The sequence below is a fragment of the Lissotriton vulgaris genome, chromosome 7, assembly GCF_964263255.1.
Source record: "Lissotriton vulgaris chromosome 7, aLisVul1.2, whole genome shotgun sequence".
Taxonomy (NCBI): Eukaryota; Metazoa; Chordata; class Amphibia; order Caudata; family Salamandridae; genus Lissotriton; species Lissotriton vulgaris.
Genome location: NC_141695.1, coordinates 124,426,484 through 124,444,708, shown reverse-complemented (window position 1 = coordinate 124,444,708; position 18,225 = coordinate 124,426,484). Strand labels below are relative to the sequence as shown.

The window sequence follows — 18,225 nt, the reverse complement described above, 5'->3', positions numbered from 1 at the left end:
AATCACAGAAGGCACTTACTCAGTTTGGTATTCACTAAAGGCACTTACTCACTTTGGCAGTCACAGAAGGCACTTACTCATCAATGAGTAAGTGCCATCTGTGAATACCAAAATGAGTAAGTGCCTTTAGTGAATACCAAAATGGTAGAAAGTTTAGGATTTTTTCTTAAGTTAGTTCTCTGAATCGGGGCCTTGGTATTTGTCTGTTATCATGGTGAAGTGGAGGAAGGGGTTGAGTTGATTAATCTAGGTCTCAAAGCTTTTTGTACTCTCCTAATTCCTGTGCCACACTATCAGGATGTCATCAATATATTGCAGCCAGGTAAGAATCCTGTCAGAGTGTGAGTTATTGGCTCAAATATGTTCCTCTTCTAGGTGACTTCATATAGAGGCATGCAATGCTAGGGGCCCACGTACTGCCCATTGAAGTCCTTTGTCATTGTAGGTAGAGTTGGTCTTCATACCCCAAAAAAATTCTCAGTTAGCACAATCTTCATGAGGATCATAATTCAGTCTATTGGTTCTTGTCATTCTTGTGTTCGTAGTATGTCTTAGATGACACGAAGGCTCTCCTCCTGAGGGATGCTCTTGTATAATGCTACGACATCCAAGCAAACCGAGCTTTAACTCCACCAAACACCACGGGCTCAGGGTTATAATCTACAAAAGGGGGTGCCCCTCGCTTTACTATTTAAGCAACTACTGACATGAATTTGGCGATGTGGGGTTGCTAGATTGGTCACACTACAGGGCAATTTTACGAAATAGTATCTATTAATTACGCTTAACCCCCTTCAGAGGTACCGCTAGCCTCCCCACAACCAAGTTAAATTTGAAAGAATTAGGAAGGAGCGTAATAATAAAACATGCACAAGACAAAATGTATTTAACAAAAATTCACGATAATTCTTATTCCATAGAGACGTCTTCTCAGTTTTTCATTGATTTCTTTTATTCTTTTAGACAGATTTTCATAATTCACAGTACAATTTCTACAGCCGACGCGTTTCGTCCCGTGTTGGGTCGTCCTCAGGGCTTTCAGAATTCTATTTCCCCACAGTGTGTTGTCTGACCACTCAATGTTACTTCTTTATATTCAGTATTCAGAAGGCGACCCAAAATCTATAATGATGTATAATCTGCAAAAGTGCTGCTGCTCAAGATATTGTATTGCTCCTTTTTGGTTGTCAGCAATCCCAGCATCCAATATAGGATCTTGTCATGTATATTTTATAATTGGTCCTGTACTCCAACTAGATCAGTCCCTACGAATTCCCATGTTCACATACCATTAGATACTCTGTCTTTTGAAGTGTGTTATCCTTAGGGCTATTTTACAAATAGCATCCTTCTTCTCTCTCAGTATTTCGTTTTCCAATGTTCAAACATCTAGACTGTTTCTGAAAATATCTTTTTATTATTCAATAGCCGCCTTCCTAGACATCCTGGCGTCAGCCTTGTTCCGTTGACATGTTTTATTATTATGCTCCTTACTATTTAAGCACTTAAGCAAGCGCAGCGATATGCCTTCACATTCTTTTATATACATGTTCAGATGACGCTAATTTTTACCTTTTTTAAAAAAAAGCATATACAAAATCTTTGGTCACACTTTTTAAATTTTGGGTGTTGATGTAAAAATTATGAAAACAAGTGCATTGTTGGAAACACAGTACGGTCCTCCAGCAAGTTACTGGTGGCTACCATTTTAGCCCAGATCTCCGGTTGTCAAAACAACTTCTCACTGACCTTATCGATGCCAAGGCTAGTTGGTGGCCAGTCAGTCTACCACTACCATCACTCGTCGCTGCAACACTAGAGAACTATGCAACATGAGAGAACTATGCAACATCTTCTACTGAACACATCAGAGGCATTGTTGCTGACTTTTTGCATCAGTTTCCTCACCAACACCATCCAAGCAGTAACATCAGCTCCCCTAGGCTCCCACTTTAGCACTAGTGACAGGCAGAGCAACTACGCACCTGGCCCCTATAGGTCAAGTAAAAATCAACAAACATGCCATGGCCTGGTGCTGGGACCAGCATTACCTTTCCTCCCAGTGGGTACCATGCAACTCGACCAGCAAGTGCCTGATTGTCACTAGTGTTTTTTATGGTGCAGAGACAGAAAATCAAATAAAAAATATCTAGTTGCGCAAATATCAAGTCATAAATATCATGGTTCAGGAATATCGTCAGCAAAAATATCGTGGTCAATAATGTCAATTTAGGGTAAATAATATTGAGTTTAAAAAAATCAAAGTCTTTAATATTGTTTGAAAAATATAGTTGTTAAAAAAATAGATTTTTATTAACGTATGTAGTTTAGTATATGTTTTATATGTATGTGTTGTGTGTTTTATTTATAAGAATTGCGTTTATTTTCAAATATATGTGTTCAATTTTTAGTAGTTATTAATTTATTTTTATTTGATTTTAGCGTTTTTAGTACCGTAGCGGGTTGTGGGTTTATATGGGAATAGAGTGGGAAGCACTTTAATTATACTAAATATATTGATTACTTTCTATTTATCAATATTTGTTTAATTGAGATGTTATAGAGTTAAATGTGTAAAGTAATTTATTAATTAAATAATAATTGGTTGTTAATTTTAATTACTATTTGGTAATTAATTATGGTAATTAAGTTTAAGTGTGTGTTGTGGTGTTTATAGGTGTAAAGGGTGGGAAGTGAATTATTTTTAATTTTTTAATTAATAATTGGATGTTGATTATTTTAATGAATACATTGGTAATTAATTCTGGCAATTGTGCAATTAATTTTAGGTGTGTGTTGTGGTGTTTGTGGGAAGTAAGAAATTGTTTTTTAATAGATGAATTAATTATTGGATGTTAACCAATTGTAAATAATGAATTTGTCATTAATTATGGCAATTGTGTAATTGATTTTAGGTGTGTGTTTTGAGGTTTATAGGAGTAAAGGGTGGGAAGTAATAAGTTTGTATTTAATTACTATATAGTTGTTAATTGTTAATTATTTGATATGTATTTTAGGTAATTGTTTATTTTGTGTGTGTTGTTTTTACTTTTAGAGGGGTAAAGGGTGGGTATTAAATACATTTTAATACGTGTATTATTAGTTGTTAATAGTAATACTTTTTAATTTAAAAATAAGTTTAATTGTGTTTTATTATTTTAGGTGTGTGTTGTGGATATCATAGTGTTAAAGTATGTGTAATCAATTAATGTTTGTTTTTTATTACGAATATTTTTTAAATTGATTATTAATTTTGTTACTTATGGAAAACATGTTTTTAAAAATGTTGAAGTGCTTTGCTTATGGTGTGGTGTAAAAGGGAAGGAAATAAAATAAAGGCATTTATGTATGTATTACTTTATTGGTTTGCAAATATTTTCAAGTTTAAAAGAATATTTTTTTTTACATTTATGTATTATTTTATTTGATATATAATTTGTAGGTTTTTGTTATATGCAATTAATATAAGGTTTTTTCTTTTTATATATTTAACATATTTGATTTCTTCAATTCTAAATATTGTTTATTTATTTTTAGGATTTTTAAACTTGTAATTTTTTTAATTGTTTTCTAACTCTTTGAAAGTGAATAGTATTTTTTGTCTCTTTACTATCCAAACTTCTCCTAATGTTGCACTCAGTGGAGTGGGAATAGTAATTTGTATCTCTCCACTATCCTGCACTTTCTTTACTGTTGCACTCACCGGAGTGGGAGTAGTAATTTTTACCCCTCAGCTATCCAACACTTTCCCAACTGTTGCTCTCACTGGAGTGGGAATAGTAATGTTTACCTCTCCGCTATCCAGCACTTTCCCCACTGATGCACTCACTGGAGTGGGAGTAGTAATTTTTACCCCTCCTCTATCCAACACTTTCCCTACTGTTGCACTCACTTGAGTGGGAATAGTAATTTTTACCCATACACTATCTAACACTGTCCCTACTGTTGCACTCTTTTGAATGGGAATATAAATGTTACCCCTCCGCATTCCAAGACTTTCCCTACTGTTACATTCTTTGGAGTGGGAATAGTATTTTTTTCCCTTCGCTATCCAACACTTTCCCTACTGTTGCTCTAACTAGAGTGAGTTTTGTAATTTTTACTTCTCCGCTATCCAGCACTTTCCCTACTGTTGCACTGCTATCCAACATTTTCCCTACTGTTGCACTAAGTGGAGTGGGAATAGTATGTGTTACCTCTCCTCTATCCAACACTTTCCCTACTGTTTGCACTCTTGAGTGGGAATAGTAATTTTTCCCCTCCACTATCCAACACTTTCCCTATAGTTGCATTCTTTGTTTTTTTTTAGTATTCATCAGAAGTACATTGTATTGTAGCATGCAGTTTCTTTTTTTTTAATTAAAATTATTTATGCAGTGCATCAAACAGGCTTTTGTTATGGCAACAAATAAGCATTACAATAACAGTAAATTAAACCAAAGCATTATACAAGTGAAGGAAAAACTAGGCAAGCAAGAAAAGGCCAAAACAGGAACATCACATGGGAGATATAGAAAGACAAATGAGTAAAAAGAAGATAGGAGTAACCAAAACAAAATCACAGTCTAGCCAATCCAGTCAGATATAGGACTCCATATTTTATGACCCATTTCCTGTCGTTTTCGACCTTTTAATCTATAGACTGCTGTTTCCGTATTGTAAATTGCTAGCAATTGAGATCTCCAGTTAATAAAAGTAGGGGGATCAGGTCTGATCCATTGGGTAGTAATCACCAATCTATAGATAGACAGATATATGAATATTAAGCATTTTTCGGGCAGGCTTCGTCCTGATAGATTATGCGGTTGGTCTACCCCCAAAATAACTACGTGTTAGCCTCCATACTTTCCCAGAGACCTGAGTGAGAAAAGTTTCTATATCTTGTATATAGTTTGAAAGCATAGGGCAAAAAAAACATATGTAAAGTGTCAGCAGCAAAAAGACTGCATCTACTACATAAATTCCCACGGGAATTAGACCATTTAGAAACTTTACCGGGGGTGTAATATAGGTCATAAATTGACATATAATGTTGGGCCCTCAGACTGCCAGTAATCAATGTCTGAATCGCCATTTCAAGTGAGGCAAAGAGGTCTGTACCTTCTTGCCCAAACTTTCTATCCCACTTTTCACTTTGGTCAATCAGATCGTCTGCTGATTGGATAATTTTCTGAAAACCTTTGGGTCTTTCTAACATAAATTTAGATAAATAACTCCTAATTTGTAGGTACTTGAAAAAGTTTCTAGTTGGGAGTCCATATCTTCCCTGAAGATCGGAAAAAGAAATAAGTTGACCCTCACCAAAAAAATCCCCCAAAACTCTGATTCCTAGATTAACCCACATAGAGTGATAGGATCTTGAAATATGGACGGTAAAAGGCCATGAGCTGAGAGGGGGGTGGGTGCATTGATGTTTGGGATCCCAAATCGCCGCTGAATCTTCCTCCAGAGAGAGTAATTGGATGATTTTTAATTTAGTTTTCTTATAATAGCCTGGTTCGAAGATGCTTACCAGAAACATATGAGCAACTTCGCCAAGTAATGTCTCATAAATCGTAGGTCTAGCAAATTTGGGCACTATACTGCTATCCTCTGCAATTAGCACTACCATGTGTTGCAGCAGTGCAGCCCAGTGATAGAGCATTAAAGATGGCAAACCAAGACCACCCTTCAGCCTAGGGAGTATCAGCCACGTAGAGGCCCTTCTAGGTTTATGGTACCCCCAAAGAAATCTTAAACAGGCCCTTTCTGCACTGAGGATGCACTTCATTGGGAATTCAATGAGGACGGTCCTGAATAAGTATAAAAATGTGTGGAATATTGACATTTTGAGAACGTTAGAACAGCCATGAAGTGATAAATGTAGATGGTCCAATCGCTCCAGTATTTGATTGACCTTTTTGATAATTGGCAAGATGTTTATTTCTGGTATCTTCTCTACTGCTGCAGTAATCTTAACACCCAGATAGGTGGAAACTGGGGTTATTGGAAGCCCTGTTGGTCTAAAAAAATCAAAGTGTATGACTTGGGTTTTATCGACATTAAGACGATAACGAGAAACTGCCCCAAAATGTTTGGCAGAGTCATAAACAGCCAGGAGAGCTGAGCCTACGTCCTTTGTGAAAATAGCAACGTCATCGCATAGGCAAATGTTTTATAGGACACCTTGTTGACCGTGACCGCCTGTATCCTTGGATTACCATCTAGTTTACTTAAAAAAGGATCGATATATAGGGAAAATAAGAGCGGAGAGCAGGAGCAACCCTGCCGAGTTTCTCTATTGATGGAAAAAAGACGATACTCCTGTCCAGAAATCCAAACAGAGGCTTTAGGAGAGATATATAGGGCCTGTATAGCTCTAAACAGTGTTTCCCATACTGTGGTCCGCGGACCCCCAGGGGTCCTTGACACATTCCCAGGGGTCCGCAGGCAGCAGTTTTAAAAGCACTGCAAAGTTTCCTGTATCATTAGCAGTTTTCGAGCAATAATAAAAGTGTCAAGATAACACCAGTGATTAATGTAGCTGCAGGAGAGAGATGAGAGTTTCCTCCAGTGGCAGCACTTATCAAATGTAGCACAGAGGGTTAATATGGCTACTGCAAAGAACGTGTACCATGCATTTAATTTTGTTTTATTTCATGTGCATAGGGTGGGTTACTTTTTTTGTCAGTAACTTATTTTTCTTCCCATATTGTCGTACCCTGGTGCAAAGTACGGTTTTCATTTACTATTCTTTAAAAGCTAATACAATACGTAATGATAAATGTGTTGTAGACTGCACCATTGTTTCCCAAAATCTTTTGGGGAGAGCCTTACAAAGCCCCCTCTGTAGTGGCCAGGCTCACTCACTGCACTTGCTATGCACCGTATGGGGACTGGTCTGAAAACATTTTCTAGGGCTGCTTTTGGTTTCCAGTCTGGCCCTGGCAGGAGCAGGAGCCTCGTACTGCAAAATAAAACCAGCCATTTAAAAGTTAGTCACTGGGATGGCCCACCAATCTTCCGATTATTTTTTTTTGTTTTTTGCAAATTCTTTCAATATAAGCCATTAAGAGTGATATTTACAACAGACGCGGAGGAGCGTGTTGTTAGCCTCCATGGCGCAATACGCTCCGCCACTTCTGAAATGTGGGGCTGCACCATACTTACAAGAATATGGTGCAGCCCTGCTTTTCCCCCTATGCTTGTGCTACATTTAGCATGCTAGCGCCAATGCAGGCAACCTTGCAACATAGTGCAAGGGCATCTGTGTGCAGGGGAAGATAGTTTATGTACAGGAAGGTCCTCCTTCCTGCACATAAACAATCTTGAAAATGCTGTTCTGTCACTTCTATGTGTTCTTCTGCTTGATGCAGTACACATGGAAGTTACAAAATGTAATTTTTTTAAAGATTGTTTATGTGCAGGAAAGGTCGCCTTCCTGAACATAAACAAACCAAGGTGTTTTGCTTTTTCCATGTGTACTGCATAAGGCAGCACACATTGAAAAAGCAAAATCGAGGAGGAATAAAGCATTTCTCCTCGTTTCTCCAAGTTAAGACCAGGTGTTTCCTGGTTTTCATTTTGGCGCAGTCTCCTTTTTACGCTGCCCTTGTAAATAGGAGGCAGCGTAAAAATCAATGGGTGTTGCAGTGGAACGCCCACTGCAACACCCACTGCCCACCTCTTTCACGCTAAGTATTGCATGAAAGGGGGCGTTATTGATGGCTTTAAATAATTTCTCCAGTATTAGTCGCAATCTCTTTTGCTCTCCAAAAGATTACATTGAATTTAGACTGGCAGGGCCCTCCTTCTGCAAGTTTGTTTTTCTGATTGGCAGGCACATTTTTAGGTTGAAGCATAACTCACCACCTTTGGAAAAGCATGCAAAATAAAATACTTCAAAGAATGTCTCACAAGCACACAGATTCCCGTCAATGCTTGGGGAAATCATTGATGTCCTGAAGAAAATCAAATTTATAGGCAATGTTTGTAACCATCAGAGGGGAACTGCAAGTGACATATTGCCATGCCTGGTGGAGACTGCCACACACGCATCCACTTGACAACTCTGTAGGACGCTATATAGCTCCTTGTCATCAGAATAGGACATGTCTAGTCCCTGGATTTTCTTTAACAATTATTCGTTACAATGCCCTTTACTTTATTTGGTTCAGTTGTCGTGCACTAAGACTACAACTACCAGAATGCACTCGTGCACTAAGACTACAACTACCAGAATGCACTTGTGCACTAAGACTACAACTACCAGAATGCACTGGCTTCTTACTGCCGATCTTGTACGGAAATGTGGCGTCCTCTTCCTTTCTACCATGTTAACTACTCATGGCATGCACGCGACTCCCCTGGGCTCTTTGAAAAGCACTGACAGCAGGTCCCCCATTCCCTGCCCCTCATAACATTGCATTGATATTAAACCTAATCTTTCTATTTTTACAGTATTTCATTCAGAGTGAGTAGTTGCATTTGTAGCTATAAGGATTAGACCTGGAGCGGACCTGGAGCGGGCTCCAAAACATTTATCACATGAACAATTTAAACAGAAAAGACGTGTGCTTTTCCCAGCAAAGAACAGCAGATGCTGCAGTCGCCTGGTGCCTTTGCTGGGTTTGGCATGCTCTCTAGCCCATCCGAATATGGTGATATTTGCCTTTCTTTGGTATAATGTGGATGGTTGTTCGAAAGCAGCTAATCAACCTCTTTATCACCTTTTGTAAAGCTCGGCTGAAGGACCTGGTGCCGAATTCCCACGCTGCCTAATGGCACTAGAAATAAAATGGAATGACATTGCAGAACAGGGCAAGGCTTTTTGCTTCATTTCAGAAGCACTGTTAATTTTTTTGTCCGAAATCTTTCAGTCATTTATGGTTTCCACCCATTTCTTTTATTACTGGAAATGGTTATATAAATCTAAAATCTAGTAACAAAATTAAAAATGCGAATTACTTTGAAACAACTCCTGTTCAAATAAGCAAAACACTCTAATCTTTTCGATCTTATGTATAACTGCTCACCAAGCTACAACTGACAACGAAAAAACAGCTTATTGTTAATCACATAGGCGAAACCTAATGCATTTGCCAATGCTTGTCTCCCTCGTCTTCACTCTCTAATACATACCTCTTCATGCTCACCTCGTTTCATTCTCCTCTTTTCTCTATATTCTCTTTTCCTTCCTTCTGTCACCCTCCCTTCACCCTCGGTTGTCTCTCTCGCTTTGCTTCTCCTCTGCTCGTACCTTTCAATTCTGTTATTTCTCTCGGTTCTCTTTCTTCCACCATTTTCACATATCTCTCCCCTCTGTCTCTACTTTCCCTCCCATGCCCATCTTCCTTTGTATTAACATGCTCTTTTTCTTTACTACTTGTATCGTTATCCTCCCATTTGTTCCCTCTACTTTCCCCTGTATCTTTCTATTCTCTCCTCTATCACCTTCCTACCTGCCCCTCTCCTTCCTTTCGCTTATCTCTCCACCCCCTTTAATCACTCTTCCCAATAGTCCTCCATTCAGTTCTGTATTCCTCCACCCCCTTTATCCGCTCCTCCTTGTACCTCTCCATCCTTTCCAATATCTCTGTATCTGTGGAGTTCCTCAAGGCTTAGCCTTAAGCCGACTACTTTCCAATATTCACTTGACTCCACTGGCAGCTCTCATGGCTAGAAGAGGGGTCAAGGTAATCTCTATGCAGATGACAAACAACTGTTTTTTTCCTTTAAAGATCACATTGTTGCACCTTTCAATTCTTTCAAAGAATGTCTTAAAGACATAGCAATCTGGATGAATGGAAACTTCTTAAAACTGAACGCCGATAAAACAGAGGTCCTATTTTTAATCAAGCTTCCCCACCGCCGCAGGCCTATGGTGGGCTGGAAAACTCGGCGTCCCACCTGTGCCTCAGGACTCCGTATAAAACCTTGGTGCGGTGGTACAAAGACCTAGTCCTTTCGACCCAAGTCTTGGTTGCCTGTTTCAGAAAGATGAGACTCATCAGAAAATTCCTGGACTTGCCTCTAGAAGAAAGCCAAAGGACCACGCTTTCATGTCCTTGTAACCTCTCACCTTGACTACGCTGACAGCCTCTAACTGCGCTTGCCCCTGTGTCTGATCAGTCTGCAAATCGTGCAGAATGCTGCGGCGAGGCTTGTCCGGAAGGTCCCACTGCGAGATCACATCTCCCTGCACCTCAAAAAACTCCATTGGTTCCCAGTCACCAAGAGGATTGACTACAAGGCTCTGATGATTTCCTTTCATGCCAACAAGGGCAGGAACCCTTGCTACCTCAGGAAGAGACTTTGCCCGTACCACCAAGAGCAGTCCTTCAGATCCAATCACCGATAATACTGTACTGGCCCCCACTTCTCTAAAGGCAGGCAGAGGGGTAGGTCATTCTCGGTGGGGACTGCCAAATGTGGAATGACTTGCTTCCCCACTTACGTATGCTGACCACTGAGCAGGAGTTCAGAAAGGCACTGAAAACCTGGCTCTTTAAGCAAAGGGATTAGCTGCCCAATTCTTCTACTCTGCTGTCTTTAGCGCTAGCGCCGGGACAACTCGCTTGAAGTAGCTGTGAGTTTTATAGATGCTAGTGGTGGATGGAATATGCGTAGTCGTGCTACGAAAAGCTCCGCAAAATGCTAAAACATCTCTGCGTGGTGAGTAACGGCTGGTGAGAGACTCGGACCCCCAACCTGCCACGCGACCGCGCCAGCACTAATTTTCAGGCGTCATACCCATTAATTGTATATCGACGAACGCGCCTCAGCAGACCCCCTGACTGCCTCTAACAACGCGAATATTGAACTTTTTAGGCGCCGGTTATTGAATTTTCCATAGCGAGGACAATGAACAAATGATTTTGCCTCGCCCTGCTATAAACAGTCAATCCATGTAGGACCCTCGTCTAAATTAAAGTGACAGAGCGCTACCTGGATCTTCTAATTGAGAGAACATTTCGTTTTACTACTATATTCTCTCCAGAAAGCAACCTTCAACTAAAGTATACAAATATCACCCCTGTCTCAAAATGCCTTGCAAGTTTCAGGAAGCTCATCAGTCCTGATGATGATCTAAAGTTACATAGATCGAAACGCCGTCGACATACCCAAGGATTTTTACTCTCTCTATTGTATATAATTGTTTTTTAACCTTGTTTGTTGTTGTGTGACAGTCCGTTCACTTTGTTCACTTTTGTCACGTCCTGCACCATACTATTCACCTGAGCACCTGAAAATACAGTATAAGTATTAGCATTTATGTATATTCAAAAAAAGAAAAGATCAAAATAAATAACCTCTGCTACCTATACCTACAGCTTTTGCTCCTTAGCGTTTATTGAATACTCGCTTAACCACACTTGCCCTCCTGGACCTAATCAGGCCAAAACTGAACCATTGTATTTGAAAAAGCAAAAAAACATCTCTGCGAGCACGCAGAAACTCCACGAACACGCGGAAATGCTTGTTTCGCCCATTCACAATGCTTTTTTCCTGTTCGCAAGCATTTGCATGTTCAGGGAAAATATCTTGCGAACACACATTTTTAAAGCGCGAACAAGCAAAAAATACTGCTAAACCTCGGATCGCGGAATTTTTGGCAATTCCGTGTTCTCCGCGGAACGCAAAATTACCCAAATTCTGCAGGTTCCATGAGCGGAACGGAGTTTACCACCCAGGCCTAATAAATGTCTATTGGTATTATAATTATTATCTCTCTACTTTCTTTTCTTGCTATTTTCTGTACTTCTCCATCCTTTTTGTGGGTCTCTTTTCCCCCTTTTTTAGTCACTCCTATATCTCTCCATACTTTCCTGTACCTCTTTATCCTGTGCTGTATCTCTCCATCCATTGTATGCTCTCTCATTTGTACCTCTCCATAATTTGCTGTATCTCTCTATTCATTTTATTCACTCTCCCCAGTACCTCCCTATCATTTGCTGTATCTGTACCTTCCTCCTTTTTTTGCTCTTTTCTGTGCTTCTCCATCCTTTCCTGACTCTCATCTCCCCCTTTTCTCTCCTATATCTCTCCATACTTTCCTGTATCTCTCCAGCCCCTTCATTCGCTCTTCCTTGTTCCTCTCCACCTTTGCTGTATCTCTCCACCCCCTTTATTCCCTCTTCCCTGTACCCAACCTGTATCTATTCTCCCCCATTGTGCGCTACCCCTTGTCCCTTTCCATCCTTACCTGTATCTCTCCGCCTCCTTTATTTGCACTTTTCTGTACTTCTGCATCCTTTCCTGGGTCTCTTCTACTTATTTATTCACTCTTCCCTATAGCTCACCATTCTGTCTTGTATCTCTCCACCCCCTTTATTCATACCCCCTTGTACCTCTTCAACATTTCCTTCATCTCTACGCCCCCTTTACTATCCCCTGCATGTCTCCATCCTTTCCTGTATCTCTCCACCTTTTTGTTTTGCTCTTTTATGAAATTCTTCATCCTTTTCTGGGTCTTTTCTCTCCCTTTTTCAGTCTCTCCTATATCTCTCTATACTTCCCTGTATCTCTCCACCCCCTTTATTCACTCTCCCCTTTACCTCTCCATCCTCTCTTGTATATCTCCACGCCCTTTATTCACTTTCCATTGTACCTCTCCATCCTTTCCTGTATCTCTACATCCCTTTGCTTTTGCTCTTTTCTGTACTTCTCCATCCTTTCCTGGGTCTCTTCTCCCCCTTTTTTCATTCTCTCATATATCTCTCCATTCTTTCCGTTATCTCTCAGCCCCTTTATTCACTCTCCCCTATAGCTCACCATTGTCTCTAATATCTCTCCACTCCTTTAATTTGCTCCCTCTTGTACTTTCCCAACCTTTCCCGCATCATTCTGCCCCCTGTACTATCCCTTGCATGACTCCATCCTTTCCTGTATCTCTATACCTTCTTTTGTTGCTCTTTTCTGTACTTCTTCAACCTTTTCTGGGTCTCTTCTCTCCCTTTTTCTCTCCTAATTTTCTTTATACTTCCCTGTATCTCTTCACCCCCTTTATTCACTCTCCCTTTTACCTCTCCATCCTCTCTTGTATCTCTCCACTTCCTTTATTCACTCTCCCCTTGTACCTCTCCATTCTTTCCTGTATCTCTACATCCCTTTGTTTTTGCTCTTTTCTGTACTTCTCTATCCTTTCCTGGGTCTCTTCTCCCCCTTTTTCATTCTTCCATATATCTCTCAATTCTTTCCTGTATCTCTCAAACCCTTTATTCACTCTCCCCTATAGCTCACCTTCCTCTCTAGTATTTCTCCACCCCTTTTATTCGCTCTCTCTTGTACCTCCCCATCCTTTCATGTATCTATCCATCTACTTTATTAACGATTCCCTGTACCTATCATCCTCTCCTGTATCTCTTCTCCTCGTTTACCTTCCTTTATTAACTCTCCCTTGTACTACTTCTTTGCTAAATACCTCCACCCCTTTAATACCTCTCCCCTGTAACTCCTTGACTTTACCTTTTTCTCTTCTACTCCTTTATCCTTGTTATTCACTCTCCCCAATACCCTTCCAGACTTTCCTGAATTTATCCACCCCTTTGATTGTTCTCCCCTGTACCTATCCATCCTTTCCTGTATCTCTCCACCCCTTTTATTAACTCTAATCTGTACCTCTTCACCCATTGCTGTATGTCTTTGCCAAGTTTATTTGCTCTTTTCTGTATTTCTGCATCCTTTCCAATTTCAAATCTTTATTTCGATCAGGTGATCATAAAAGATATACAAAGTACCACATCATTTAAAATTCCAAAGTATCAATATATCATTGGTATTAAATACTTAAGTTTAAAAAAGAAATGTTAAAACAAGGGTGACAATGAATCAAGGGAAGGGAATTTCAAGGGTCTCATGACATCTTTTTTTGGTCTCCGCTGTATCTCTTCACCCTTTCCTGTATTTCTCCACACCCTTTATTATCTCTTCCCTGTACCGCTCTATCCTTTCCTCTACCTCTTCTCCCCCTTTATTCAATGTTCCCTATACCTCTCCATCCTTTCATGTATGTCTCAACCCCCTTTACCCGCTCTTCTCTGTATTTCTTCATCATATCTTGTATCTCTCATCACCTTGTCTTCATTGTCCCTGCACCTCTCTGTTGTTACCAGCCTGTCTCTATTCTCTCGTGCATCTTTCTATTAACACCTGCATAACTCTGTCCTCCTTTCTCGTCATCCTCCTTCTTCGCCTGTCCCCTATCTGCCCTCCTCAACATCATCCATGCACTCCCCGCTATGTCTACATCCTCTCCTCTATCTTTCTTTTCTCAGCTTTTCTCTTCTTTCAACTTTCCTAACCCCTTTGACCATGAGCAGACCCATGCCCTCCCCAATCCACCCCCTCCATGTAGAATATACAGTGACAGGGCATGATTACTCAATGAAAGATATCTGTTAATTAGGTCAATGAAGTAATCAGCAACTGGTGCAGGGTAGCCCCCCCCAAAAAAACCATCTGGGCCTCGGTGCCACTGCATCTGCTGCACCACTGTAGCTCGGCCCATGCTCAGTGTAAGTGCTCCGAACATCACCGCTATTTGTGCACCCTTAAGGAGCCAGACACAAACTAATTTAGGGCACAAACAGGAATGATTAAAGGTATCAGAGGGTGTCTTCCCCTTGAATCCCACTGGTGCTGGTGATGGTTTGCACGTGCGATATGACCTCTCCAAGCTTAAAAGGAGTGAGCAGTTCCAATTTTCAGGTTGGAGAATTTCTATGGTCTGGCTGTCACCTGATAATTATGTGAGAATCCCCAGGAGAGGGGCTTTGGCTTCGCCCACATGTTGGGAGCCAAGAGTATATGTTTTTTTTAGCAGACTTTGTGTGCTTCCACAAACAAATTGCACATGCTTCACAGAAATTTGATGATTGTATTTATTTATCCAGCTGCCTGAGGTTGAACTTTCAAGGGCACACACAATATTAAATGGTCTTAGATAACTAGATAATTTATGGTGTTTTTCTCTGGCAGAAGCACAGATGGTTGGAGGGCAGTCATTAACCTACATGGATTTTTATGTCTTACTTAACACTGCAACTGTCACTTGACCATTTAACCTACACCAATATTATCTATTTGCTCCACCACAAATGCAAATGTATTCCCATGTGACAAGAAGATCACATTCACGCTCCTCACAACAGCAGTCACAGACACAACAATGATTATTCAGACAATACAATCAAAGCAATAAAGCGGAGGATTGAACAAACCTAAGCACACAAGCACTCCACAACGCCGGACCACCCTACTTGAACAGCAGACTCAGCTTCCACACACCCACTCGCCAGCTCCGATCCTCCAGCCTCGCCCTCGCGGCCGTCCCCCGCATCCATCACACTACCTTCAGAGGCAGATCCTTCTCCTACCTCGCCGCAAAGACCTGGAACACCCTCACTACCCACATACGACAGACCCAAGACCTACTCACATTCAGTAGACTCCTCAAGACCTGGCTCTTCGAGCAGTAGCAGTTTCTCCACCCTCCCCCAGCGCCTTGAGATGCTCACGGGTAGGTAGCGCGCTCTACAAGTGCTCTGATTGATTGATTGATTGATTGATTGATGCTATCTACTTGATATACTTAACATTAAAATACAACATTCATTTAAAGTAGACTTACTGGCATTGCCAATGCTTGTTTACTCATTTACAGAAACATCCTGTTAGAATACGCAGCCACTGCAAGATGTGATAAGGAATGTACGTTATGTAGACTTTGGGGGGTGAATGTATGCCTCATTCACCAACCTCTCCTGAGACATCCATGGCCCGACCCAAGTAGCGAGGATGGAACCACACAGCTGTCAGGAAGAATGTGTCGGGTATTTAAAGTCTATGGCAAGCAGGGACTCAGATGCATCATGGCGTTGCCTTGAATTCTGACTATCAGAAGGGTAATGTTGAATCTGAGTGGAGGGAAGTGTGGTTTAGAAAGACCGTAAACTACTAGGAGCTGTATTACAGAAGTGCCCCCAGGGGGCGCAAAAGGGCATTTGCACCTGTTGTGCGTGCCCCCTGGACACTGGTATTACAGAAGGGGCCACAAATGCTTGTGCATCCTCTTTTGTAATACTAATAGCGCTGATGCACATAAAGCACCAGCGCTATCAACAGAGGGCTTTCCGTCAATAGCATGGGGGTGAGTCCCCAAGCAAATGAGGGAATCGTTTTGCCTCTGTGCTTGCGCCATAATACAGATGCGGGGGTAAGAGCAAAGAAGCTGTCAGGAGGCGCACTGAAAATGCACAACCTAAAAGGCGGTGCACCGTAAGTGTGTCCCTTGCTGACAGAGCTCGAGAGGGGGTAAAGGGGTCCCATGGACCCCCCCGGACATCCCCTTGCAGGTGGGTACAGTCACTCATGGCACCCGCCTGTAAGTGGGTCTCTAATCCTCCTCACAAGTTCTGGTGGCTTGCCGCCTGCACTGTGAAACACAGAGAGGCTTCAAAGCATATTTCACATGAATGCGCTGTTCTGGGGGAAGCGTGAGTTTGCGGCTGCCCTGGGGGCAGCACATTCCTCCTAATGCGATGCGTTTTCCTTGCTTTCGACAGGCACACATTTGAAGTGGTTGATGCTGGCGCAGACTAGGAAAATGTGCCATATGTATGATATGGCCCCTGGTTTTCATTCCAAATATACATGTTCCAAAATGACAAGGATGTATTCGAGCTGGAAACAAAATTACTTTTTGTTAACATCTGTAGATTCTGCAGCAGATGATGGATTATGTGGCACATGTGGCAGATTCCTAATTATTCAAAAAACGCTGTTGTCGCACAATAGCAAAATTGCATTGTACGGTGGCTCAAGCTATCAAACCTTGCCATGAAAAAACAAGCTGTCGGCGAGAAAGAACCTACGCCCTGATGCATCAAGTTAAAGTTCGCTCGCAAAGGGGCAGATTCTGAGAATCTGCCCCTTTGCGAACGGTATTTTTGCATTTGGGATGCATCATCCCAAATGCAAAAATCGCAATTTAAGAAATCGCAAAATTGCGATTACTTAAATTGCTATTGCATTTAAGGAATCTCAAATTGAAATTCCTTAAATACAAAGCATTAAAGTTAAAAAATTAGCGATTTCGCTAATAGGGGGCGCAAATTACCATGAAGTTGAACTTCATGGTAATTTGCAAAAACTTTGAAAAATGCACTAATGTGCATTTTTCAAAGTCCCATTTTACACACAGACATGCCCTTAGGGCATGTGTGTGTGCAAGATGTACCCTTTTGCAGATTTAAGGGGTACAACAGGGTGTCCTTTTGACACCCTGGCACCCTTGAAATTGCAATCTCAATTTGCGAATCTCTAATTAAGAATCGCAAATTGAGATTGTCTTTCCATTCATTCCGATGGGCCTTTAGGCCCATCGGAATGAAATCGAAGGTATTTCTTAATTGCGACTCGCAAATTGCGAGTTGCAATTAAGGAATTTACAAAACTCGCTATTTTTTAAACGAGTTCTTCATGCAGGGCATTTTGCTATTCCTTATTAGCGAATCCTTATTTTTCGCTAATAATGAATTGCAAAATGGATGCTTGATGCATCTGTGGGCTAGTCACCTTTCATCTTCTATATTTATGGGAGCTCAGTCTGCCTGCTCGAAGTTATGAACAAATTAAGAATATATCAAGCCTTATAAAAATGAACAGGGTAAATTTTAATGAGACCAATAACATCCACAAATGCAACAGAACCGATCATATGTTTTTAATACTGTTTTCATATTTGTAATTTTCTTGCTTACCCCTGCACTCTGGTAATCTATGCAAACCCTATCAATAAATAAAGTTTGGAAAGAAAAGTCAGAGAGCACAGGGCTCACCTGCAGCCATGAAAGCACAGAGGAAGCTGAGGCAAGTGATGAAGGCATTCATGGTGATGAAGAGGATGGATCTGGATATGCAGACCTCGGAATGTGAAGTTCTTCTGTCTTGCCTTCTCTCATCTGGGGAAGATTCTATTTATGCACTCCTCGGAGGGCGTCTCCGATGAGGTCGTGTGTCAGTCTCATTTCCATAATTGATGGCATCTGCCTATCCTGCTGCTGCTGCTATTGTTTGCAAAACAGATAATTCTGCCTACCAATCAGAGTGCTCTTGGGGGGAGGGGCTAGCCTCCCCTCTTCCCCATGTTCCCAGACCTCTTCTATAGTTCATCTTATGACACTCAGACACAGCCCTCGCGCCGTATTGCTAACAGCCGAGGCTCACAGTTTCAGAGCACCCTTT

General features: G+C 41.1%; 1 protein-coding gene across 1 annotated transcript in view; it reads right to left on the bottom strand.

The window, feature by feature from the left end:
- The window catches only part of LOC147700979 (phospholipase A2 inhibitor and Ly6/PLAUR domain-containing protein-like), a 221,521-nt gene extending 203,593 nt beyond the window's left edge, over positions 1–17,928 (bottom strand). Inside the window, exon 1 of the mRNA XM_086928557.1 lies at positions 17,820–17,928. Within this exon, the coding sequence (XP_086784683.1) occupies positions 17,820–17,871 (52 nt within the window). The 5' untranslated portion in view covers positions 17,872–17,928. The remainder of the gene's footprint in view (positions 1–17,819) is intronic.
- Positions 17,929–18,225: the final 297 nt, after the last annotated feature.